Source organism: Pseudopipra pipra, chromosome 1 (assembly GCF_036250125.1).
Source record: "Pseudopipra pipra isolate bDixPip1 chromosome 1, bDixPip1.hap1, whole genome shotgun sequence".
Classification (NCBI taxonomy): domain Eukaryota; kingdom Metazoa; phylum Chordata; class Aves; order Passeriformes; family Pipridae; genus Pseudopipra; species Pseudopipra pipra.
Window position 1 is genome coordinate 121,741,167 of NC_087549.1, and position 22,433 is coordinate 121,763,599.

Here is a 22,433-nt window from a genome sequence, read left to right on the forward strand (position 1 = left end):
CTAATTTTTATCTTGACAAAATGTTTTTACCTTTTGAACCTGGTGTTTGTTTATTCTTGGGTTTTGATAAACCTCCAGCATGGGAGAGTGAGAAATTAATGTGTTTTACTTGGTCTTCTCCCTGAGGTCACAAGTGAGGGAACAATAAAATTCCTAGGCAAAAATGAATTTCATTAAAATGGAACCTAGTTAACCTATTGCAAGTTATTGTTTCTAATATCTGCTTTGGTGTGGTTTCATGAATTTTGCATGTGTGTGCTGTTTGATATAGGGGTGGACCATTGAGAAAATATAAAATATTTGTACTGTATCATTAGGACTTATTCAAGACATAATAGAACCTACTGTGGGGGAAGGGACTAGAAGAGAAAATAGAACAGTGCTCTGGATTTTCTCATATAATTGTGTTATTTGGTATTTACTTGCCCTGGGTGAGAGTTCATAAAAAGGTGGAAGGACAAAGAATTTGTGTCTGTGCGCATATAAGATTACTAGCAAGAGTATTTGACTGGTGACTGCCCTTACATCCATTGATGTTCATGTTGCTATGTTAGCCAATTTTTGCCCTCTTAGGAGTGGAAAAAGATTTTTTTTCCTATTAAATTTCCAGAAATATGACAAAATTATGTCAAAAATTGTAGTTGTCCCTATTTTGTCTACTGTAGAATTTTCTCCTTTTGTTGACAAGCGTAAGCAATGGACGCTCGATTTGCACCTAAGTTCTATTCAGAAATACTTAGAGCGGTTTTGCTCTTGTGCCTGATGCTTATTGTTAATTAATGCTTTTCTCTACTGTGTAAAAAAAAAAACCCACTGAATGGCATTTTATTCCATATGCAACTCTACTTTGTTCTTTGTTTGCCTGCACAAAATGTGACTCATGATGCCTATCTTCACTTGAATGCTGCACTGTGATCTGCAGAAATTGCAAAACTTAATCACTTTTACATTTTTGGTTTGCTTTTAATATTCACCAAAATCTGCCAGAGCACATAAAATCCGAGGTAGAGTTTGGTGTGAAGAGCTCAAAAGGAGTACACAGGTGCCGCTTGCCCAACATGCGGTATATTTAAACTCAGATCTGTTGTAAGTGATACTTTTATAAACCAGAGCCTTTGAAAAGTAGAATTGTCTTTAAAACAACCACATGGCTGTACATAATAAACTGTGGTAGGGCTCAGTACTTTTATTAGCTAATTAAACATTTGCTGTTTTGGGAGAAATGCTTTTGGAACCAACACACATGCACACACCTGAATTTATAACAAAATTCATTCTGTATTTCTGCCATATGGAAAGGAGGCACATCTGGGAGTGGGTGGGAGAATGTGAAAAGAAGCTTTTCCAATTGCTTAAAAAGGAGTTTGAAGTTTATTTTTTGAGTGAAGTGGTTAGTTTAGGAGGGAGCTCAGCAAGTTCTAAGTTAGACAGGTTTTCCCTTTGGTTTACTGAACCTGAAAGAGACACTGATTTATAGGAAACGTGTCTTGCAAGTTCCAGTTCTTGGCTTTCCCTAGACACAAGTGTCATAACATGCACTTCTTACTAAATAAGACCACCATCTGCAAACATCCCCCTGTGGAATTCCTTAGGCATCCTACAGGAAAATGTACTTTTATGTACATCTTCCTTTAAAATAAAGCTTTATCTCCAGAAGCATCACTTAATCATTTTGCTAAAAACCTCCCTGTTCTTTGTAAAATTCATGAAATAGAAAACAAAATCTGAATAAACGATAACCTGCTGAGCCACTTACGTTTACTGTTGTAAATGAAGCTCTAACTTTGTTTTTTATCTCCAACAGACAAACAACAGAAAGGTGAATTTGCCTTAGAGGGCTACACCATCAGAATGAATAATAGCCTTCGGAAGGATGCAAAGAAAGATTGCTGTTTTGAAATCTCTGCTCCTGATAAGCGCATTTATCAGGTTGGACTTTTTTATGTTGACTTGAAATTAAATTGATAAAGCCGTTACAATTCCAGTTACTGAATTAACATTTCAGTAAAACAACCTGGACTGACATATTAATGAAAAAAGGAAACCCTTGCTTGCTTATATTGTGCATTCATATATTAGGAAAAAAAAACGTGATTAAACATATGTATGTACGTGTTAAAATATTATCTTTTTGGTCAAGAGCGAGGTAATCTATCATCTTTATCCATTGGTCATTTCAATATTAGCATTTTAATATCTATTATATAGTGTGTCTGTGTGATTTTTTGGAGGAATTAAATAGTAAAAAAAAAAAAGTTAAAATATGTATCAGTGTAAAATACATATTGTATTGGTCATGACTTTTAAAGAAAAATCTACATAAAGGCACATATCAGCTGTGCAATTCAGAGATCTATCAGCTAGACATCAATATAGAATGTAAGTTTAATAAGTTTTAAATATCTGAGATTGCGGTTGAAAGCCAGTTAATTAAGCTGTCAGGTAGTGTGTTGGAGTCTGACAAGAACATTTTTAAGAAAACTGTACCCAGCAGTCTAAAGAAATTCATGGGTGTCTTCTAATTGTCAAGGGCAAATTTTGTTCATCAGTTCTGGCTTTGACATTGATGAAGAGAAGCAGCTTTTTTCTGCACAGCTGCCAGCTGCTGATCAGAGTTTCAAATCCATCATCCTCTCCTTCAATTACGTAAATTTGTCAAAATTAGCTGTACATTATAAGAAGCATCCTTGCAAGAAAAGTACCAGAAAACATGAAAAGAATTACTAATGGTTTCTTGAGGAAGTGATGAGAATGTTACAGTCCCTCTTTTTTATTGCTAATGAAATTGTAGTTGTGTTTTTGTCATTACTGCTAGTAGTTATTAATAAATGTTTAATAGTTTACAGCTGCCACTCCCAAAGAAGCAGAGGAATGGGTACAGCAAGTCAAATTTGTAATTCAAGGTAAGCCAGCCAGTAGAGCAGTAGTCTTTATTGGCAATAGTGCTTTGTGATGGTAGTTCTGTCCGTTAACTTCTCTGTCATGTTAGTACACATGTCAAAGTTTGAAATAGCAAGTCCTAGTTTTCAATTGTGTTGTAGCTTTTATATGACTTTTCTCTTTTTGCAAAATTTTTGCTTTTCTTGAAGAATACTAGAAATACTAGAAAGCTTGAAAGCTCTGCCTTATATAAGCTCCCTTATATAAACTGTCCCTTGAACAGGATAAGAAAATAAGCAGAGTATATTGTAAGGAGCAGGTCATAGAAGAATTGTTTTCATTTTGCATAAATGTCTGCTTAGGTATTCTTTTCTACTAAGTGTTAACCTTTTAAATTGCTGCCACATAGATACAGGATCTAATACTATTCCTGAGGAGGAGGAAGAGGAATATGATGATGTTGGACAAGTGAACAGTGAACCGACAGATGATAGCATTTATGAAGAAGTTAAAGGTACGGTTGAAATTTTTTACTTTGTGACTTGTGATCACTTTGTCTTATCTACTTCTAGTTTGATAACTCTGAGTTGCTTAAAGTAAGTGAGTAAAGTAACACAATGAATAAGATACTTTTGGATTTTAGGTTTTGGTATGACATTGAAAAAAGAATGTCTTCAGTTCTGAGTAAGAACAGTTCAGTTTTCTTTAGCAGGAACATCAAAATAGTGCAGAATGTGTAAAAGTGAACTCAGGGGACTTTTGGCTCATTAACATTTTCTGGTATGCAATTTTTTTTAATTAAAAAATTGACTTGCCTTACAGCTTTTCCCAGCAACTTGCCCATTATTTTTTCTTTATTCTTTTTGGCTTTTGTATTAAGCAAAAGTTCGCTATTGCTCTAAATGTTACTATAAGTTTCCATCTTCTGCCTAATACATGATATTATATTCTTGCAAGAAAGCAATGTGGTTTTTTGAAAGGGCTCTGGAAATGAACTGTAAATAAAGCAACATGAGTATCCACACTGTTTTGTTTTATATCTTCCAGAATGACTATGATTGTACAGAAACTTTTTGCTGTCGACTTTTCAAAATGGTCAAATGATTATGGCTTTAAATGTCCATGTGTATTTATCAGAGGGCAAAACAAAAGAAAAAGAGATTGTGAAAGTTCTTGGAGTTGAGTAGAAATATTCAAGTACTAGGGGAAATGTGGAATGGTTTATTATATTTTGAGAAGCTATGAAAAAAATAAAATTTTCAGTTATTATTAGTTAACAAATGATATTTTAAAGTGATGTGGCAATTAATAATCACTTTATATGAAATAATGTTCTGCATGCCTTGCTGTTTGGAGCACTGCAATTATCAGCAATAACTTGAGAGGAAAAATTAGTTGTGTCATGTGATGATTACTAACTTCCTGTATCTATTAGGTTGAATTTTCTGACCATTGGAGAAAGGAACATTTTATGTCATGCTTCTCATTTTAAGGTTGTTTCAGTGGAGGGAAACAACAAGGGAGCAGCGAACTTAAGTGTTGCGTAAAAATGATTATAATAAAATTCTAAAATTGTAGGAGCACCCAATTCTTTAAGGGCTGGGGTTTTTTTTGGATTGTGCCTAGACTACTTCAACACAGAATGCATGTTCTGCTGAAATGATGTGCAGTTGTCATGAATGCTGAAAAACTCTTCTGCGGTGAATATAAAAACTACGTTACAGGGCTTCATCTTATAACTAGAAGATACAGCCAAACCTTATAACTTGCTTTTTGGATGCTCAGGTTCTTACAGTAGATGATCTTGTATGCTTGCTTACATTTTTGTTAAAGAAGCTCTAGATATATTCTGGGATAAATTACTCTTTTTTTTTTGAGCTTAGCTTATCTTACCAATTCACTTGAATCTCAAACAGTAAGTAGATCTGGAGCAGTAATACATACAATATTGGGAGAGGGCTATTAGTTAATATATATATTGAGTTCTTTGCTTTGAGCTCTGTCTTCAGAGAATTGCTGCCTTGGTGTGATTGTGCAGCAGTTTAGAGTATTTTCACATTTGGTCCATTTTTATGTCAGTTTTCCAGAAGCTGTGGTCTCATAATGTGGCTAATAAACCTGAAATGCAACAACGTCACAAAGAAGGGATAGTTCAAGGAATCTAGTTTCAGTTTTTAGTTAAATTAATTTATTTCCCCGTGATCTTGGAGTGGTGCTTCATTTTCATGTTATCAAGTACAGATTATTTTTCTTTATGCTTTTTCCATCTCATCTATTTGAACTGTGAACTTTTCAGAAAAGGCTATCTTACCTTTTACAGTGGAGCTCTTAATTTTGACTCTGATGTGTTGACATAACTAAGTAAAAATAAAACATAAGTTTGCAATAGATTTTAGATGATTCTTTAATCTTTTTATCTTCCGCAAATGTGCTTTAATAATTATATGCTTAAATGGAATTACAAGCCCATGGCTCCAGTGCCTTAGAGCAGTCCTTCTCTTTTTAATCCATATCATAGTGAAGAGTGTTAGGTGAAATACTAGTTGACAAACCTCACAGGAGTTGGCTTTATTTGTTTCTTGTATAGCTGTTCATCTAAACTTGATGGTAAAAGAGCACACTCCAGTTTGGTCTAGTCTCCTTTAATTAGGCCTGATTGGTTGCATTTAATTACAGTTGGCTGTCCTTTCTATTTTCCCAGGTAAGTGAATTACTCTTTTTTCCTTTCATGGCCAAAGGGTGGGGCATCATTATCCCTGCTGTTACCTGACCTAATAATAAAGAACAAATAAGGAATTCAGGATGCCTGTTAAGAAAACAGAAAAAAATTATTTGTACAGCTGCAATGCTATGGTAAACTCTGGAATGCAGAAGGCAAATATGCTAGATCCTTGTGAAGAGGGAGGAGAAATTAATCTGCATCTTGTTTTTGTCCTCAAAACATTTTCATGTTAGAGGCTTCTAATCGTCTGTTTTCACAGATCCACTAGCTTTATAAATACTGAATTTCAGGTACGCAGCTCATTGTACCTTGTTATTATTTATTTGGCTATAATTTGCATATTCTCAAGTAAGTAAAATTTTGCATTTCTGTGGTTCTCCAGTGGCTTTTATGTCAGCATTTCAGAAGAAACTTAAGCCAGTTCATTTAGTAATACTGGGTTTGGTATTTGAGTAAAGAGTGTTTGAATTAAAAAGAGGATATGGAAATTTTTGCACAGGTTTGTAAATTGGAAAATTTTGATAACTGTTGCAGTAATCAGGACTAACTGATGCTGTATTCTCTAGCTATCTCATTGCTTAGCTATTTTTTTTCCTGCTTGTGGCAGGAGACAGTGTAGATGAATTTTCCAGGGAGAAGCTGGATAGCTTCAAACCAGTATCCAGAATGGTAACAGTCTATTAGCCTATTAAAAGCATAGATTTCAGTGGTATTCGCTTTGTACTGTGTGCTGGCAGGAGGAATGGGTTGATAGTTGGAGGGTGTACAAAGAGATGTGAGAAATTTAGTCTTTTGATTTGTTAAGTCACTTTCTTCTTTATTAGCACATACGAATTCATATTTACCATAGAAGCACCATTTTCCTGGTTCTCAGTGTTAGTCAGGGTTTTACTGTAGTTATTCAGGTAAAATAAAAAACATCAGAACTGCCAAAGAATTACCAGCTTGTAAAACTTCCCTTGCAAGATTCTTCAGGAAGTCTTTATATTGTCTTCAGCAAACTGGGCTTTAGTATTTTTGATGTTTAATAAACTCATGGACGAAAACTTGGCTAAGCAAAATTAAAAATATTGTCAATAAAGGCCCATTTTTGCTTAATTAGCTATTTATTTTCTACCTTAGTGCACTCTTTATGATTTTGCAGTCCACACCTGAATGTTATAAGCTGTAACATAAAACAAACTCTGAAACTGCAGTATTAAATAACTCTGTGTGTGGGTAGAGCTACCTAGATGCACAGAGTTTCTAGTTTAGTGGTGTTTTAAACAATGGACTTGTCATAAAAGAGAACACGTGCCAGCTTTAAAGTTGTTACCATCTGTTACAGCCCTTGAAGACAGAATTTTTTTATTAATTTGAGGTTTCAGTGACATAATTTTAAGGCCTTCGGTATTGTCTTCTGTGGTTTCATGTCTGTGTGGAGCACATACCCAAAACTGCAATACTAACTACTGCCTGCCACTTTAATGCTTTCTACAGCCTCAACTCAGTTTGTGTGCTGTCTACCACGCTCTAGCACAATTGGAGAAAATAGGTGTTAATCTGAGCTAACATACTTAAATTTCAGTCCTGTGTTGGCTTTTTTCTTCTCTTCTCTTTCTCCTTGCAAACTTGCATTATAGCAGCAGTTTCCAAGGTATGCAGTATAATTTCCATTAAAATTATTCTAAAGATAAGTTTTGGTTCTTATTTTAATGGTGCTTATTTGGTGCATGGAGGTAAAAACTGCCCTTACAGGACAAGTAATCCTGAAGCAATGTAATGTGACACAAGATTGTGGCTTTGTGCCATCCCTTCTCAGCCTGTCCATAGCACAAACAGCTTCCGGGTGAGAGAAGATAAGCACGGTGAGATTCAGTGCTGTGGTGATCTCCAGGCAATACAATTTGCATCAGTTCTTAGTTTTCTGTAAATTAAATCTGAGGATTGATTCAGTCTCTAATCAGGAGGAGGATGAAGGGGATGGAAAGTTTGCCTTTGTCTTTTGATTCCTGTTGTCAATCCTCTGCCAAACAGTTTGGTTAAGCCCAGGTATCTGGCCAGTAATTCTGTTTTGCAGTGTAATTGGAAGCTTAAGTTGGGAAACTCTGTAACTGAGGCAAAGCTCAGGGAAAGGTAAGAAATGTCTTAACTTTCATGCTATAAGAAGTGTGATGCGCAGAGAAACAGTTTGTTTACTTACTTTAAATAAATTATTTTAAGTAGTTTTAAAATTATGTTGATATTGTTTCAGAACCGATTTCTGACATTGAATATGAATGTAGAGAGTAATCATCCTGTTTCTTTCTTATGGTTGTTGCTTTAAGTAGCTTTCTTGCTTTATTTTTTTCTAATAGTAAACCCTGGCAGTTAGGAGGCATAACTTAACTTAATACCATCCTCATTCTCACTTCTTTCTGGACTGCTTGAGTTTTGAAGAAGCAAATTGTTTTTATGATGTTATATCTCTTTCATGAGCATGAAGCTGGGGGAAAAAAAGAACATATCTCTGACTTAACTTTTCTTGGGAAGAAGGAAGTAATGATTACGTAGTGAAGTTTGAGTGTAAGTTTGATGTGTCACTCATGAACGCCAACTCACAGCAAATATTTGTATTCTCAAAATACAGTGTCAAAAATACTGACTTTTTGACACTAGAAGTGAAGATTTCACAGCACTGTGTTAATGAAAATTCTTTTTCAGGACACCTTAGCTTATTTTAGAGTTTTCAATGTATCACAATCTGGGTATCTGGGCTCAACACAGTGTTTAGTGTCAAGCAGCCTCAGTTGTGCTTTACAGCTGTGTATCAGTTCCTAAAACCAGCCTAAAAGGAAGAAATTATTAATTGGTCATTACAAAACAGAAAAGTAGGTTTAAGTCAGCAGAGACATGGGTGATTATGGAATCTGAGACATTACTGTGATCATTGCTGTTAAGTCATATATCTTGGTATATGGTCCAAATTCCTCCCAGCAAGTGTTGCTTGCTTTAAATATTTAGGGAATTCTTTACTTCTTGACCACAGGAGTTATATATAATGCTGTTGTGCTGACATATTTTTTTTCCACGGAAAGAATTCTAAATACTTTAAATTAGTAATTGATTATAAAGTGTAAAATATAAGTAGGGTCTGGAATAAATGAAGTTCAAAGGGCTGGATGTAAGATCAGCATTTTTGAGGACAGTGTTGAAGAAAGGTTTCCAAAGTAATTACTGAAAATTTTTTGAATAATTTCAATGAGAATACCTTTTAGATTCAAGAACACAGCAAGGGAATTTTTTTCTTTTAAAACAGTGATGATTCTTCAAAACAGTTTTTTTTCCATTAATTGTATCTCAGTATTTTTAAGAAATTAATATTTTTCACTTGCTTAGCCATTGTATTATTTGTATATATGGATTATTTTTGCATATACTATCTTGCTGATAGGTGGAGTACCAGAATAAGGGCAAGGGGGTGCTACAGGGCTTACTCAGTTTGCTGTAATTCAGAAGTAATTAAAATAATAAAAAAACAGTGAAAAGCAAATGTGAACTACCTTTTAGTGTCAGGGACTAGTAAAGGAAAGTGGTTTTTTTAGGTCCAGTGTGTGTTGTTTTCCCGTCTTAATCACTGGGATTTGGGATCTACTAATAGTCTTTGATGATATGCCAGACATGGAAATGATTGAAAAACAATCTCTTTCACCTGGATATTGTTGAATCCCAACAGCTATGATGAAATGGAGCTGTGCCTGAATTCTCTGTCACTCTGGGTTCTGAGGCAGTATGCTTATGGGATTTACGTATACCTTGAAGTGTCCTTCAGCTAGTACTAAATGTTCACAAGACATGAGTTATGAATCCAGACAAATATATAAAGACATTGCATCCACAAGGTGGTTAGAAACGTGATACCTGGACCTCAGATTTTTCTTGGCACAAGTACGGGGGCATTATCTTCAATTAATGTAATCCTACATCTAAAGAGGGAAGCCGTCTTTCTATTGATGTTGGGTGTCAGTGATGGAAGAGGAAGTAAGACAATCTAGTGTAGCTGAAAAGATGTCCATTGAGTGGGAAGTGGCAAGTCTTTATTAGGAAAAATAAGGTTTGCAGGTTCTTCTACATTTCTTTTAAAGTGAATATAAAGCGGCAGTCTGTGAACAACAGGTGGCCCATAGCTGTCAAAAAGCCTACTGTCCGTGATACAATTCAGCCCTTGCTCCCTCCTCACACACACATTTACAAACGTGCAAGTGAGGAGGCCAGTAAAAGTGGAATAATAACTGAGTATTCATATTTAGTCTGATTTGCATGTGAGAAGTATACTGACTGATGGGACTTCGGGTGGGTTTGTCTACAGATAAATATCCTTAGAAAATCTAAGAGTGTTCTTTATTTAGTGATATACGTCTGCTGCAGAAAGTTTGGTCAGTTGCGAGAAAGCAGTTAATTACAGTATCTGTAGTAAATAGAAAATGTGTGCTATTAAGTTTAGGTATTACTTCTCCTCTCTTTGAACTCCATGCGAGACATCATAGTTTTCAGATGTTTCAGGCTTCATAGATTTCAGAGTTTACAACTGGAGAAAATAGAAGTGACCTTCCTGACATTGTGGTCAACTGTTATAATAAATTGAAGGAGTCCATGTTGGAAAGGCTGTGTTTATCAAAGTCTCAGGTTAGCAATGGCTGAATTTTATGTCTGTATTTCAGAGATTAAAAAAAAATACCCTAAAGCCTAATCAGAGCAAAAAAACCCCAAACAAACAGAAAACCAACCAAAAACCCACCACCAAATAAACCAGGGGTTTACTGTCTATTGTCTATTGGCATTTTAAAGCTTATTTGCTTGAAATTAGAAGATACAACTTAATAATATCTAAAAAAGAAATATATTTATTCACGCTTTTCTGTGTTTAAAGAACTCTTTCAAAAACTAATTAGCACACAACTCACTGAAATGAATTTACTTACCAAAATAAGATATTGTGTAGCAAGTACTGATCAGTTATTTTTATAATATTTTCTGTGCACCAGTGCTAAACAGCATTTGACACTATTGATTTGTAAAACCAATCTGATGTGGATAGAATGTGACAGAAACTGTTATTAAGAGATAGAATCCTGTCTCAGAAAAACTTGTCATTCTGGCAAGACAAAATCACACAAAGTAATTTTACTTGTATTATACTTTTTTCAGTGTTGACTCTGTCTCTGACATATGGCTTCATATTAAATGTGAACAAAGCTTTGTTTATACTTACATGTCTTCAATGGATTATGTACCCCAGGTTTGTTCTTTTGAAAGCAAAATAATTTTCTATGGTAGCACTGTTTTTATCTAATTAAGAAGCAGTGCAATAGTTCTAATGCAAAGCATTCAGAAGAAATGCCTTGGTATGTGAGATAGTATATTAACCATAACTTTGAGGAATTGCTGCAGTTTAGCAAGTTCAAAGCAAAATGTCAGTTGTATTATGTATATTTATGAAAATAAAAATACTGGGCCTGCTCTACTGCTTGGGTATAAATGTGATAGATATTATATAGATAGACCAAGGAACCTTTACTTTTTAAATTTGTGATGGAATGACTGCATATCAGGCTAATAAAACCATTAGAGTTTTTTGAGAAACAAGAGCAACCAGAGGTTATGTGGTGCCTCAGGCTATCACTTCTCAACTTGTCTGTTTTCCACAAGGTAGCTATTAAAGAACCATAATTTGTACAACTGAATTCTCAAATAAGACCCAGCAAGGTGAGTTTTAAAGGCTGAATTAATCACTCTGTTCTGTAGATACAAATCTCTCATTTGAATTTTTCAGCCTTAAGAAAGGCATCAGCACAAATCTTTCTGTATATGTCTTTTCCTCTCAGTGTGCTACTAACTTTTCTTCCCATTTTCCTCAAAATGGAGGAATTAGCTAAACAAAATACTACTATTTAACTAGAGCTTCATGAGTTCTTCTGGCTGTATGCGTGTATATCTGATGTTTATTGTGTGTTACAGTGTACTGTGTTTGCAATAGATGTCTTGTTTAGTTTACACGTGTATAAGGAAGGTAACACAGGAAAAGGCTGCTTGTTTGTCTTGGATGCTGCTGGGTTGGGTAGGAGTCTTTGAAAGAAGCAGGGTGGTTGCTCCTAGGAAAGGAAAATGGTCAGTAGGGTTCAGCTCCTAGACCACACAGTGGACCCAGCTGAGAGGGCAAGATGCAGCAATCTGCTGTGGTCTAGAGTAGAGAGAGGGATGGATGCTCCAGGGAAGCACAGGGTGAAGGCACACAGATAAGCTTCAGCAGCAAAGGGAAGAATGTTTTCTTAAGAAGCCAGAAGAGTCTGAGGAAAGTTTTTTGACAAATCAGTGAGATTTGGATTAAACAGCAAGATAGGAAGAAAATTTTTTCACCCAGAAAGGAGATGTTTGTCACAAGGGGTATTTTATTTCAGTCCTTTTTTAAGGAAGAGGTTCCAGTAGTTCCATCTTTGGTTTGTGGAAGCGTTTTTCTTAGCAGGCTGTAACAATTATTCTGTCCTTGAATCTTGAAGACAACTGTGAATAAAACCAGGAATTAAAGGAAGGAATCGCATTTTCAAAACAAAGCATTATCTACAGGAAAGCCTGTGGATCCTAGCATGAGGGTCGTGCTTCCGTTGTCCCAAAATATGCTAACGGAATTTATACTTGTTTGCATACCTCTCTCAAATTTTATTTCCTTAAGAATTAAGAATAGATGTTAGGAAGAAATCTTTGCTGTGAGGGTGGTGAGGCACTGGAACAGGTTGCCCAGAGAAGCTGTGGATGCCCCACGTTGCTGGAAGTGTTCAAGGCCAGGTTGGATGGGGCTTTGTGCAGCCTGATCTAGCGGAAGGTGTCCCTGCCCATGGCAGGGGTCTTGGAACTAGATGATCTTTAAGGACACTCCAAACCCAAACAATTCTATGATTCTGTGATAAGAAGTGACACATTTCCATTACTAAATGTTGAACGGTAGTTTTAGATAATTCAATAAATGAAAGTTCAAGATGGATATGATTTTGTCATAACATTTATATGGGTCACAAGACTCAATTTCTGGTTAAACTGTCTAACTCAGGCCTACAAGTAGTGCTCTTACAGTGCAACTGGGACTGTGTTGTGTCTCTGGCATGAGAGCTGGGTAATCCGAAAGTACTATCAGTGAGTGAATTCAAGTAATACGGGACTGTAGAGGCCCTGGGTTCTTCTAAGATACAACTTCATGTCAATTCCACATTAACCTGGGAAGCAGTTTTCATCTCCTGCTTATGAACTATTGCCATATCCTGGTGTCCTGCGTCATCTCTCTGAGGTGCATCCTGGTGTGTGGCATGTAGGGCTAGTAAGATCTGATATCCAGAGTTGCCGGTCCCAGTCTTGATGTGATGTTTGAGAATCAAGCAACGTGTTAGTATTTGTAGAAATGAAGATGGGGATGTTACCCAAAATATGGTATGTGTAAACAGTCTGCATTGCAACTATAATTTTCTGCATATTTCTGGTTTACCCGATACTAGTGAATCATAGCAAGAATATTTTCACTTTATTTCATCATTTTAGTTGGAGGAAGGGTTTAGCATAGTTGATGTAATTTCATTTAATGGCCTGGGCCATAAACAGTGCAAAGTGGCTGTGGTGTAGGTTTGTTACTTTTAATGAAAATACCCAAAGGGTGAAAGGTGGTGAATTTTTTTTTTCTTTTTGTCAGTGTGCAGTTAGTGATCTACACAGGGAATGCAAAAATGCCTTGGTAGAAGAATTTTAAAAGGAACTATGAGAGAAGCATCTGGGAGCCAGACTTTTCTTGTGGAAACATGCCAACAACTGTATTGTGTTTCCTTTCACTAAAGTGAGCTATGCCTTGTCTTTTCTCCCTTTTTTGAGTAAATTAGTTTCTGGAATCAGAGTATAAATTCAAATACATTAACCATGCAGATTATTAAAGGATATTATATGATTTAAGCAAGATGCTTTCTTTATGAATTCTATGTATGTAAATATTATCTCAAGTCACATTTGTCACTATTAAGGGTATGTAATTTTCAGAAATGGCTTTTAAATTTACGTCTTGCTGCCTATCAATGAGTATAAGAAACTTTACTTGACATTTACAGACTTTTTCTATCTATCATAAATTTAAGTCTGAGAAATATAACCAAAGTACATGATTGTCAAATAACACTGTAGTACAGTTATACAGTATAGATGAGTTAATTGAATATTTGATTGCTGGATATATTTACATAGGGAAATATTTATATTTTCTATGTAGATTTTAATAGCCACCACATTTATTTTAGCAAAACATTTGAATAATAAGGTTTATAAAATGTCATGTTGAACACTTAAACTGTTTACGTAACTAAGAGCTATTATGGGTTGAGAGAACAAACAAATTTATTTTAGTTACAGTGAATTCACATAGATCTTTATTATGTTTATGTGTAAGAATGTACTTATGTGCATGCCACATGTATTAAGCAAGCAAAACACAAATTCCTGTGAACCTACAATGGAACCATGGACTCAACTTAAAAATTGTTGTTTGTTTTGTCCCTTCAAGATACTAATTTGCATTCTGCCCAATAATTACAACTGCTTTTTTGTAAGGGTGAGGGGGCACAGAGAAGGAAGCATTTTTTGTTAATCACCTAAATAATTAGATAAGCCTGTAGAAACATTAAAGCCAGAAGCTTTCCTCTACATTGTGGAGGAAGTAAGAGCAGTATCTTAAAATATTTTATTCCTTCTTTAAATGTTTAGATGTGGATTTAGGTAAGATGCCTCGATTTTGTATGCCAAATTTGAAACTTTAGGAACACTTTTACAAGTGGGACCAAAATTGTACTTTTGTTGAAATTTGACATGAAACTACCTTCAGAGATGCTTCTGTTCAGGTGAGGAAGTTGTTATCTAATGTCTTGATCAAAAAAGTACAGGTAACATTTAAAAAACTACTAATCAAACTTAAGGAACTTGTAAGGAGCTGGATTCTGAAGTCACTTAAGAAATTTTCACCTGGTTTGATGACCCATCAAATATTTTTTTTTGTTTTCTGAGTGTAATATATTCTGACCAGTTCACTTAGCATACTGAGATAGTTGATTTCTGAAAAAAACCCCCATGAAATAGTGACTTTATTTGTAAATACAAAAAAAGTCTGTGAATATAAAAATGGGATATGAATGAATGAGTTTCTGGAAGTGGATCTCTCTGTAATTTCTTTTATTCTTCATTATAATCATTGTGTGCATATCCACGATTGAACTTGCTTATGATGACCTTTATCTTTTCTCTTGAGAAGAATTAGTATTATGGGGTCTTTCTTCATGAGGAAATAAAAAGGTCAGTGCAAAACCCATCTCTTATTTCTATGCAGTGCACATTGCACTTTGGCATATTTGTATTGAATTTTATTAATAATAATTAGATCATTTTGTCAAAGAAATTTTAGTATTCCAAAATGAGGCATTCTAAATGGTCTTCCCTGGTAGGTACTCCTGCTTTTCCTGCCTTTTTTCTACCTCTTCTCCTCCTAAGCTTGCTGTTGATGTAATTGAGATTTTACATACTTCCGTTCCTCCTAATTCTGTCAGACTAGCAATTTTTTCCTCCTTTAATCTTAAATGGATAAACTGTTATTTCTTTTGCACCTATATTTGTCTAAGAAAAAAACGAAATGTAGATAATGTAAAGATTTGGGGGGGGTTGTTTGTTTGTTTGTTTGTTTAATTGGAGATTTTAGATTATTTGTTGTTTGGAAGACTAATGCTAGGAACTGGACAACTAGGAACTGGACAACTTGATTCAGCTGTCACTCAAAACATGACTGAAGACTGCTTATTTGCGAGGGGAGCTCCAAGGGGCAAGCTGAGTTCATGAAATCTTCATATATTCATAACTGGAACGAGGAATTGCCTGTACCTCTGTGAATTGTTCAGTTGTCCTAGTGAATATATTCTGTTCTGTTGTTCAAGTGACTGAGAACATTTTTCCTCCCACTGTGGTAATTTTTTCTGGAAGCCTGAAGGGTCTTGTGAAGCCCTGGAAAGAGCAACTTTCATACTAATACCCTCTGTGTTTGGTAAATGTACAAAATTTGGAGGGTCTGAAGAGGATATTTATTGGCTGTGACTACAGAATGGGGCAAGGGCAGGGAAGCAAACGTACTGGAACACTTGGTACTGGGGAAAGGAAAGAAAAAGAAAGAGGAAAGCTGTTAACATACATTCAGGTCTCAGCAAGTAGGGAAGGTAAATAAAGCAAAGCATTCTCCTACATTTCCTGAAAATTGGTAATATGGTACATGGTAGAGTGAGAAGATCCACTTTGCAGCAACTGTGGATGACCCTGCTAACAGTGCTCAGTTTTCTGTTTTGCCTGAGAGGAGCTGTTTTTCCTTCAAGGACAGAGATGTGTTCTTTGATCACTTAGTCTTCATCCTGTCTGCCCTAAAACATTATAAAAAAATACTTTCTGTAGAAGAATATTTTGTTGCTTGGTTTTTTCCCAGTAAAGTAGGGAGAGGTTATAAAATACCTTCTGGCTTTTAAAAGCATGACTTTTTAATCCATTGTGCTAGTGTAGGTCATGTGGATGGCACTGTGTGTAGTAATGTAGGAGAAATGCGGTGTCCTTTTCACAAATGTATTTAGAAAGAGACATTTGTTTTTCTCAAACAGTTCTTCAAATGTACTCATTTCTCTCTACTACTTCACTCTTTTATTATTCTTCATGGCAATAGTTGTATGATCCAAACAATGTTATTGTGTTCAACACTAGAGAACTGCAGCCTTGAAGTGCGTTTGTATTGTCCCTATTGGGACTGAGAATTTTTTTTGTTTACTTTACTCTTTAGTTTAGCAAATGCTTTAACTCCAAAATGCTTTTGTTAGGAAGGGGTGTTATGTCTGCTTTTTGGTTTTGATTAAGCCAAACCATAACATGTGCTTATATTCACTGGATGGTGTCACAGAAAGGTTGTTTTGAGAGAGTTTTTTTTTCTCCAGAAAGCGGCTAAGTGACATTCCAGTACTCCGGTATCACTTCTTCTCCTTCTCACCTCCTTTTCCTGCAGCACTGATCCTGAGTTAATTTAGAACAAAATTCTGTGTGGATGATGAGGTAGCTTTCCAAAGGTCTTCTCAGTAGGAGGCAGTGCTTCGGTTTTAGCTGAGATGGCTGGTTTAGTTATTCAGATTGCTTAGACAGTTGGGAATAATGGTGGTGTACAGTAGCACTTTTCGAGATACAAGAAGTGCAGCTGAGGAGAAAAAAAGTGCAGGATTTCTCAAGGAATACAGGAAACCTCACATCTGGAAACTTGGTAAGATCTGGAGAAAACTGAGTAATTTGAGCTAATCTTGTTCTATAAAGTCATTAGTTTCAGCTGTCTCATACGTAAGCTATTAAAATGCACAGACCCTTATAAGCTGCTGCTGAACAGCTTAGTGTGAAGTACCAAAAGAAGCCAAATGCTGTTTCCTAGAAACCTGATTGAAGTATGTAACTTTCTTAGAGCAGAGTGTTAGACTGAGCAATGTCCACTGGTCCTGTCTATCTCTAAGTATTTAATGATTTTAGCTTTTTCACTTTGTACAGCCAGTGCTATTTATTCAAGGCCATTGGGAGGTAAGGACATTGTTAATATTAATAGCAGACTTCTGTTACCGTCTACTGGTTGAACATAGAGTGGTGCATATACTCCACTTCAGAATTTAAATAATGGTTGTTTTCAAAGAACTGGTTAAAACTTGTGCAAAAGTGTTAGTTTTAAGTCCCATCCAGTTTAGCTTGTAGTATATTTGAATGAAACCTTTTGCCTCCATGTTGGAATCAGACTTGGATCATGTGTTGGGAGAAATTTGTGCTAGGAATTGGCATGGGTTGTCCTCAAATAAAACTGAAGCATCTTAGTATGCATAATATTTTTCATTAAAATGTATTTTTATGTTGTTCGTAACTCAGAGATTTCTTTCTGGAGATCTTGGAATACAATTCTGTATTGCCTATTTCCTTCCCATCATATTTTTGAGTGTAGTGGTGACCATTTATTCAGATGCAACTTCTGCTTCTGCTTATATGATGATGTTACCTCATCTGCAATCCCAGTGTTTAGCCTGTGTTTGGATGACCCATTTCTATCACTATCTCCTCTGCTTGTGTTGTGGAAGTGTTTTTTTTTTTTTCCACTCAAGTTTGCCATGCACTTCTCTGTTTGAGCTGTTGGGTGATAACTAGCTAACCCATAGAAGTAGGAATAAAATTTGTCCTCTCTTCTGTCATGGTAAGAAATTCTTACGTTTATCTCTTCTCTAAATAGCAACCAACTTGTTACCCACTTCTGTCATTGTCCTGGAGGCATTTTCATTCTCAAACCATGCACTCTAGTACAGTCAGATGGAGCTTTAATAAAACAATAGTCTGTGTCCCCCTCTCTGCTGCCCCCAAGATCTCACACTATGGCTAAAGAATAGCACCTTCAGCATCCTTTTCTAAGCTGTTTCATTGTTTACAGAGTACACTAGGCTGCTAATGGGAATGCAGGGTGAAATGTCAAGAAGCTGTGTGTAAATCTTCCAGTAATCTGCCATGTCCAAGAGGAGCTGGGGGAAAGGGACAGATCTCTGGGAATATTGTAGGATTAGCAAAGCTAGAGTTTTACTAACTGAATTTGGAGCTCTCTCCATACAGAGTGGGTGGATCTGGAGTTTAAAAGAAGACACCAGAAACGAAAATCCCTGCCATTATAAATGCACACCAAGGCAAGTAAGCCTAGGATAAAGCATGAAGGACTTCTGGGCTATCAAGCTGCTTAGGCTAAAATGCTGAAAGAGTTTGGGTGAAGGGTATAGGCATGTACAGGTGTGTATGGTGAGAATGCTGCAGAGGACCCCATCCCCAAGGCTGGGGACCACTGTCCTCAGCTAAGGCAACTTGCTGGCCCTGCATAAACCAGGGCGTTAATACTCATTCCTTTGACCCCAGATGATCACTAGCTCTCACTACTAATGCTAGCAGAAGGTGTCAGTTTGGCCAAATTATACAAACAATCTTGTTCTTAAATTTTGTGTGTTTATTGCTCCTTCTCTGGAAATATTAAATGTTTCTCTAAACAAATAGTCTTGTTTGTAAACAAGCCAGTGCTTGCTAATTTTTTAAAAATTATATAGCTGGGTTGATTAATGTTTCTTGTTAGAGTAATAACCCATCTGTTATGAGGGTGGGTCAATTCATAAAATTTTAAATCTGTGAGAGAAAAGGTCTTGACTCTTTTCCACGGTAAGCACTTATTTGGGTTCAAAAGTTCTTGTTTGCATTTGTGCAGAATCATTATTTGGTAGCAAAAAAGCAGTGTGTAGGAGTAATACTCTTGGTGTTAACCCACTATTGTATCTTTTACTTTTCATGTGCAAAGCAGTGTAGACCTGTCATACTGAATGTCAGCAGAGTTCATGTACACACCTGTTTTTTTTCATGCATCTCTCTTCCCTGCCAAGTACAACAGTAAAGACACTACAAGGGTTTTTTTAATTGATTATTTACTAATAGAAGTGTTTTTGTGAGGGGTCTGTCTTACAAGACTTGTTTGTATGCTTATGACCTTCTGACACCACAGTGAGATTTCAAATGAAGATAATGAATGTGCATTACAAGTGTGTGATTGCTCGTATCATTATGAAATAGATGAAAAATTAGTTCACTGCAGTAGTTTTTATCTGAACTGATCAAAACATCTTCCAATGATTTTTCTAACAATATGTGATTGGAATAATAACTGCACATGTTGTTGTGTTCCATGCTGCAGCCCAAAGGCTTGTAAATACAAGCTGCTTATTTGCAAGTAGCTTCCAGATTTGCAATATGATTGCTATGGAAACCACACAATGAAAAGCTTATAACCATCTGTGTGGTTTGGTAGATTTTGCTGCATAGCTGAGCTGGTTTTGTTTACTGTTTTTGAAGTGTTGAATAGAGTATATTAACCCACAAACTGGGATTATCCAAGGTATAAACTAGTATTGTGCAATGACAATGTGTCACAAACTAGAAGACTATAAAATACCTAATAATAATGGCATTAAATTAGAGTCTAATATAAAAAGATAGTTGTTAGTAGAGGAAACTGCTAATTTTATGCATATTTATCATGGAAATACCACATTCCATTGGAGGAATGTGCTATTGAAGCCAAACTCTTATCCATTTTATAGTCAAGTAGTCTGATTTTTTTTACCCTCCCCCTTTAAGAAAAAGAAATTGGAAGGAAAAAAAAATCAATGGATTAACATGAAAAGCCTCACCAAGTGTAGAATTCATTGTTCACTTTTTAAATTTTGTGGATGGTAGAATTATCTGTGATTGGGTGATTTTTTTCTTTTGACTGGAAATTGAATAAGTAAGTTATTTTCAACAACTTTCATGGACTAAATGAAAAAACCTGCAACAAATATAGTTAGTTCCTTGTTGCATTGTCACAAGAATTTTGTAGATTGTTTGCTATTAAAGTATCAGCAGAGTAGGGAACATAATCTGTATCATAAGAGTTCTTTGGATCTACAGCTCTGGAAGACTTCACTGGTTTGATTAGTGTAGATTAGTCTCATTTTGACATATTGAGAAGGTGCAAAAGAATATTTTCTCACTGCAGTGTAGTGATGGCGTGAAGAAGAGATACAGAGGATTAAAAATTGGACCAGATTATTTTGTAGGGATGCATAGGTCCTTATACATAGTATCTTAAAAAAAACAGAAGGACTTCTACTGTATTTTTTAATTTAATTTTTCATCTTTTGACTCTATACCATGTTGCAACACAAACTTTAGTGTGTTGCATCAGACTGCAGCTGTAATTCATGAGGTAATTGAGGTTGCTGTGTTTAAAGGATACCTCCTGCACACAGTTACTGCTTCAGGACATAATACCAGAAAACATTAGAAAGAACCACAGGTTCTTTTTTACTACCCTAAGCCAAGCCTATTACAACTGCTCCATGATTGTATTAGGAAGTAGGGTGGACCATTTGCGCAGGTTTGTGCCAAGGACCTGATGTTTGCAGTGCATGTTTCAGAGGAGGCTTCCTATGGAGTCACTTCAGCCTGGTACCATGGGCTGAATGCCCATTAGCAGCTGAAAGAGTACCTCTTTCAGCATCATTGCACCTGAGAGTTTGTCCTCTCTGTGACAACTTTGTAGTGTAAAGCAAAGTGGAATAAGCGTGGATGGTTGGAGTCCAAACCCATATGTGAATATGGACAGTCTTTGTTTGAATTTAGGACCTTTTTGGTATTCAAAAAGCTTTGATTCAGATATTTCCATATTTCAGATGTGGATCTGGTGAACTCTTGTCTCTAGGAAATACATCTTTCAGGGGAATGCATATATTCTAAATTTTTCCATGAAGCCACAGTGCAATCTACATGTATTCAGCTGGACCTTATGAAAAAGTCTCTTCCAACCTCTGCTGCTGTTTTACTTCAGTTGAGATACTCTCTACTTAGTTAGTCCTCAGTTTAAGCTGGTCTGATGACCATGACAAGTGAGTTAAAATCCACGGTACATTCAACACATGAGCTGATTTAGGTCCAAACATTCAGTAACATGTAATATCAACATTTATTTAATCAAAGTATAATATAATACAGTGTGTGTTGGATGAAGCTGAAATGTTCTGGGAAAAGGGAGCAATCCTAGAAAATGTGACTGATACTGGGATACTACTCCCTGTGAGTGGTACAACCGTGGTAGGGAAGCCACAGAATATCAGTGCCTCCTAGTGCTCTGGACAGCACATAGAGATGCATTTTTGCCATTTATGCTCCATTTGTGAGTTCTTAAAATAAACAAATGAGCATACTTGGAAATATGCAACAAGTGTTAATGCCAAGTAGGGGAATGCAGTAAATAGTTTAGAGTGTTTTGTGAGTACTGCAGCTTCAGATTTCTCCTGTTCTATTGTTAGGGGTTTTTTTTTGATTCCGCCTCCCCTCCCCCATTGGCTTAAATAATAGTTTATAATCATCCTGACCAGACTTTTAACTAGTCAAGAGTCAGAGAGCAAAAACTCTTGCTGGCTTACTAGGGTAGAATTTCAAAACTCTTTGTGGAGTGACTGATGTAACTGTAATATTTGTAGGACTGTGTATAGAGGTTAGCAGCAATTATGCATACTCATTCCAACAGGTCGACTCTCGTGCTTTAAACATCTGCTTTAATGTTTGCAAGAACAGTCTTGTGGATAGATTAAATTTTTACAAGGCTAAAAATCCTTTGAACTGTTCATATAAAATTCACTCTTTGTCAAAGTATATGGGCAATTACATAAAAGTTGCACAATAAGGAACATTTTAAAAGCTGTGAGTTATTTGTCTGTTGTCTGTCATTAGTAAAATATTAAAATTAGTTGCTGAAATGTGTGCCTTAAAAAGAAGCATGACTATCTGTGTAAGATGTGATGAGTAGCAAAGGCAAATAATTTAAATGTATTAGAAGTCCAGTTCTTGTTTGAGAAGTGAGTTTATCAATATACTATTTCCTCATTCATACAGCAGCCTTGTCAGTTTTGATATACTGTAAATGCAAAGATAAATTTGTTTCTATTTCCTTATGAACCTAAAGACAGAATACAGCTAAAAACCTCATAGTTTTTTCCCTTTTTTGCCTCATCAACACAATTGTTGACTGTGAAATGTGAGAAGCAGATCTGTTGTCCCTGTACTGAATGGAGTGTGGATTTACTTAAGTGAGAGTCTGGGCATGAGAGAATTCCCTGTCTGTGCTGGACAGGAAGTATGGAGCACATCTTTCGAAATTGCCTGTGGGGATTTCAGTGTGTTCCAAGCTTGC

At 35.9% G+C, this 22,433-nt stretch overlaps 1 protein-coding gene across 2 annotated transcripts in view; it reads left to right on the forward strand.

Moving 5' to 3' along the window:
* Positions 1–22,433, forward strand: part of SKAP2 (src kinase associated phosphoprotein 2) — a 119,258-nt gene that overhangs the window by 77,315 nt on the left and 19,510 nt on the right. For both annotated transcript variants that reach the window (XM_064674488.1, XM_064674481.1), the window contains exons 7-9: positions 1,805–1,929; positions 2,840–2,903; positions 3,290–3,394. In XM_064674488.1, coding sequence (XP_064530558.1) covers positions 1,805–1,929; positions 2,840–2,903; positions 3,290–3,394 — 294 coding nt within the window. The remainder of the gene's footprint in view (positions 1–1,804; positions 1,930–2,839; positions 2,904–3,289; positions 3,395–22,433) is intronic.